Here is a 5,141-nt window from a genome sequence, read left to right as displayed (position 1 = left end):
CTCTCTTTACCTCTTATTAAAGCCTTTCACCAAAATAACCCTTTCAATTTTCATCTTTTATTTTTTCTAATCTCTCAACCCAATCTATATCACCCTTCATTTATTTATTTATTTATTATTTATACAAACCCTAAGAAAAAATAAAAAATAAAAATAAAAAACAAAGAAGGAAAAAAGAGCCTTCGATTTATCATGCACGGGACCAGAACAATTCCTTCAAGACCCAAACACAAAATTCACTTAGTATATATATATATATCAATCCTATATCACTAGCCATTAGCCATAGTGAGTGAGAAAGAAACTTTTCACATTAGATTAGACGATTAGAATATAATAATAAAATATAAAAAAATATTCTTACCCACCCACCTTCACAACCCTATAGACCTCGATTGATCTATCTATCTCTCTGTGCATAAACCTCATACCCCATGCTTTAGGTACATTATTTACAATTATATGCTTTTAATTTTTGATTAGCCAATGTCATTTATTCTATTCTATGTCACATTTTTTGCAGTCAATTTTAGTTTAATCATAATTTATCTAACCTAAGAACTTTATTTACTTTGTGTATTAAATTTTTTGTATGTAGGTAACAGAAGAAAAAAAGATGTGCTAATAATGACAGAAGGAAGAGCTTAGCCTTTGGTTCATTCAACGTTAAGAACACCCTATTAGGAATTTCTGTGTTGAGGTTATAATTGGTGCCCAATTTTATATTATATGATTCTGTGGCTTATTTTTAATTACATATATTTAATTTTTTCATACATGCAGAAAATTTTCCGTATTCAATCTTTACCATGTTGTGGATTTGGCTAGGGTTTATCATCTTTTATAGTGTTGGGATATATAATTCGATTTTATAATTGGGTCTTTTGTAATTGAGGGTTTCTGGGTCATAGTAATGGCTAAAGATTTTTATATTTCAATTTGGCTTGTTGGGTATGTTCTGTTTTGTGCTTGCAAAAGCTTAAAGATTGAATCTTTTTAAATGCAGCTTTCAAAGAATTCATTGATTTGTTGATTTACATATGCTTGGGACTAAGATCATTTGATTCCTAATAAAGGAATGGTTGTGTTTTCGGGTGGTAGGGACGAACTTACCCAGTGTGATAATTGTCAGAATTGGATATAGTACAATTGCCTTAGGTTAGTTAACACAAAATCACTTTTTCTGCTGTTTCTATTAGGTTCGATTTGTTTTGTAGATATTTTGACAAAAGTTTTTACCAAAAAAGAAAATATAACAAATTCCTTAAGCCTTTCCTAATCACTATAGTTCATTGCTTAAGTGGTACTAAGTCTCTTCCAGATTTAGTCTCACCCAGGGACTTCGATTGAATCGTAGCTGATATTCCTTCGAATACCAGGTTGTAGTCCTCCATTGTGATGATAAAAATGTACTCTGTAATCATATTATATATTTGGGAATGCATCTATTGGTTCGACTTTCCATTGTAATAATCTTCATTAAGATGTTAGAAGTAAATTTTTGTCATTAAAAATTATAGGAAAAAAATTAATTTTTTCCAAATGCAGCTCAACTATAATTGCTGTTTATAACTAAATGGTTTTCTCTCAATAGGACATTAAAAAACAAAAATATTGATTGTTCTGCTTGATCACATTGAGTTTGAGTTTAGTATACCAACTCTGATAGGAATAAGTTGCGTAGTCTAGCGCGTGCGCACATGCACACCCCTCGCTTATTCATACACAGGTTATGTTGCTTATATTCAAAATTAATATTTTTTATGCATTGATATCGCATATGGCTCTATTTTTTTAATAGTTTTTTTTTCATTTAAAAATAATTGATATCTGATTTTTGTTAATGCATGATTTGTGCATTCTCATTTTGTGAACGGGTCGATTTTCATCTATGAATAAATAACATATATGAAGTACGGAATTTAGTATGCAATGCTCCAAGTTTAAGGAACTGTTAAAATTTGAAGTGTTTTGACATGGACACAAGTTGTTTGGATGACTGATATTAACATCAATGAGTTTAATTATTGTCATTAACATTGTTTTGCATGGCAGTGTATTTATCTTGTCATGGTTCACCATACATCCTTTTTCTTTAGTCTTGTGACTAACAATAGTTTAGAATTATATTAAATCCGTTATAATTAATAGTAATATACTGACTGATATGTCTAGAGATTAATTTCCATTCTTGATGTTTATGTAGGAATATATAAATCTGAGATCAAATTTTTCTATCGAAGTTCAAATAACCTTCTTTAATATTAGAATCAGGGGCACAATGAACTTGATAAAAATCTTAAATTTTCTTGCTGAATTTTGGTATTACTAATATTGAATTAGAGAACTGAGTTTTGGGTTCAATTTTTATTTAAATGTGTCAGTGTTAGTGTGTGTATGTATACCTGCTTTATTGGCAGCAGTCCCCTTTTTCTGTGAAATGTCATAGCAACAGCAGTTTCCTTGCTCCAATGCTGCCAATTCTTAAATTCAATAATTAAAGAAGGAAACTCGAATATGATTATTCTTATTATACCAGCTTTATCCGGAAATCACTGATCTCCTAAAATGGAATTTTGTAACTTCATACTATTCGCCCATGGTTTCTTTTTGCTTGCAGTTGTAGACTAATGTAGTAGACGAGTTTCAGTTTTTTCTTCAGTTAAAGGACTTGCGTTTTTGTAAGTGCTACAATATATGTCTACAACAATCAACAAAACTTTAATCCCACTAGGTGGGGTCGGCTTGCTACAATATGTCTCTAAATACTAAATACTTCATTGCTAATTTTTTTTTAAATTGGTACGTTGTTCCAAGTTTCTTAGAATTTGATGTCCTCACGCCTCTTATTTCAATATTTTTATTTAATTCCTCCTATATATTACTATGTTTAAAACTAAAGTGTCTTACCTTTTCAATGACTGACGTCGATGGATATTTCTGATTTTGGAACAGTATCATGGAAGTGCTTCCGTGCTCGGGTGTTCAGCGTGCTGGGGAATCTGATTGCCCTCAGGAGACTTCAGAAACAGCTTTCGCATACCAGAGAGGACCAAATTGCCCTGAAAATGTTGAACTAGTTAAATTGGATGATCAACCAAATGACCCATTATGTAACATGGAAGAGATCCAGATTGAAGGACAAGGCCAAGGGCAACAAACTGCTTCTGAACTCTTGGCTAATTCAGATTGTCAATGCCGTGAGGCTTCATGTTTCGACTGTCAAGTAGAAGACCAAAATGAATCCTGTAGTTTTGACGATGAGATAAATGAACATTGCTTAACCTCTCAGAATGCTTGCTCTATTATGGATACATTTGAAGGTGAATCACCAAAAGAAAGTGGGGAAGGAGAGTTACCATTTTCTGAACCCACTTGGCTGAAAGGGGATGAATCTTTGGCATTGTGGGTCAAGGTAATCATATGCGATGACAAAATAAATTTAGCTGTTTACTTTTTATTTGAGAGTCTTTCTGATGATTGTTTGTTATGCTTCTTTGATTTCTCTTATTTATTTATTAATGGAAGTCTTGTTTCATTTCTCTATTGTTGCCTGATCACAAGGAATTGTCCATGAACCTCTACGAATATATTTTCTTGATTGCAGAAACTTCCTCATGTATATTTCATTCAGAAACTTAGAGGGTTTTTACTGTATTAAAATAAGGAAATATCAAAATGCAAGGTGTGCTAATCTGTATTCTTTTTTACTTCTTTAGTGGAGGGGAATGTGGCAAGTTGGAATCCGATGTGCAAGGGCTGACTGGCCATTATCAACTTTGAAAGCAAAACCAACTCATGACCGGAAGAAATACTTTGTCATATTTTTTCCTAAAACAAGGAATTATTCTTGGGCTGATATGATGCTTGTTCGATCAATTAATGAGTTTCCTCAGCCTATTGCGTATAAAACTCACAAGGCAGGGTTGAAAACGGTGAAAGACTTGACTGTTGCGCGGCGGTTTATAATGCAAAAGCTAGTTGTCGGTATGCTGAACATTGTTGATCAGCTTCATTCTAATGTATGAAATTGCGGTGCTATTTCCTCTTCCCTACTTCTTATTCTCACAATATCAAGTTATCAACATTTCTTATTTTTTAATGGGGTTTTATAATGCATGTAGGCTTTGATAGAAACTGCTCGTGATGTAATGGTTTGGAAGGAATTTGCTATGGAGGCTTCTCGTTGTGGTGGTTATTCTGATTTTGGCAGAATGCTTCTAAAGCTGCAAAATGTAAATTCCAATACTTAACTCGTTTATGGAGTAGGGAGCTTCTATATTTTGGGTCTATAAAGTTATTGCATTTTAAAGTGATTATACTCATTGTACCTGTGCTTCTTTATTGGGTTCATACACCAGAATCTTCACAACAATATTTGCAATGAAGCTTTTGCTAATGTTATCAACTGAGTGTGATTGAGTTACATTAAGTTTTACCTTCACATTTTCAAGTCAAATAAAATTGAAAGATCACAAGATAATTTTTAATAAAAAATATTCTTTTGCACCACAAGCGTAAAAGGACAGGTTTCAATGATTTTTGTTGCCTTACTGGTTAGATTCGATAAACGTTGGAAATTTAAAAAATGCAAAATGGAAGTTGATATTTAATTTTACGCTGATTTGACATGTGACTTCTAAGACTGGCACATACCTTGGTTACTATTGTGATTTCCTTTGTAGGCCGGTTGGCCCCTATAATTATAATTTACATGATTTTTATAGATCTCATCCTCTCACCTTTTTTGTTATGTATTATATATATATATATATATATATATATNATCCTATCCTCATTCTCATCCTCCTCCTATCCTCATCCTCATCCGCATCCTCATCCTAACCTCATTCGTATACTCATCCTAATCCTCATCCTCATGCTCATTCTCGTCTACCTCTTATCCTCATCCTCGTCCTCATCCTCTTGCTCATTCTCATCCTCATCCTATCCTCATCCACATTCTCATCCTATCCTCATCCTCATTCTCGTCCTCCTCTTATTCTCATCCTCATTCTCGTCCTCCTCTTATTCTCATCCTCGTCCTCTTCCTATTCCTCTTCCTCATCCTCATCCTCTTCCACATTCTCATCCTCATCCTATCCTCATCCTCATCCTTTTCCTCATCTTCATCCTCATCC

General features: G+C 33.2%; 1 protein-coding gene across 3 annotated transcripts; it reads left to right on the top strand.

The window, feature by feature from the left end:
- LOC109350076 (histone-lysine N-methyltransferase SUVR5-like) lies at nt 283–4,368 on the top strand. Of its 3 annotated transcripts, XM_019591200.1 has the most exons (5): nt 283–443; nt 599–700; nt 2,956–3,415; nt 3,720–4,022; nt 4,125–4,362. In XM_019591200.1, the coding sequence occupies exons 3-5, from the start codon at nt 2,960–2,962 to the stop codon at nt 4,251–4,253; spliced, it is 888 nt and encodes a 295-aa protein (XP_019446745.1). In that variant the 5' UTR covers nt 283–443; nt 599–700; nt 2,956–2,959; the 3' UTR covers nt 4,254–4,362. The 3 variants fall into 3 exon arrangements, with proteins under 3 accessions (XP_019446745.1, XP_019446747.1, XP_019446746.1); XM_019591202.1 differs by lacking the exon at nt 283–443 and having other exon boundaries at nt 604–700; nt 4,125–4,368; XM_019591201.1 differs by lacking the exons at nt 283–443; nt 599–700 and adding an exon at nt 1,722–1,729 and having other exon boundaries at nt 4,125–4,366.

Source organism: Lupinus angustifolius, chromosome LG06 (genome assembly GCF_001865875.1).
Source record: "Lupinus angustifolius cultivar Tanjil chromosome LG06, LupAngTanjil_v1.0, whole genome shotgun sequence".
NCBI lineage: Eukaryota > Viridiplantae > Streptophyta > Magnoliopsida > Fabales > Fabaceae > Lupinus > Lupinus angustifolius.
The sequence above is the reverse complement of the archived record's forward strand: the minus strand, read 5'-3'. Positions and strand labels throughout refer to the sequence as shown.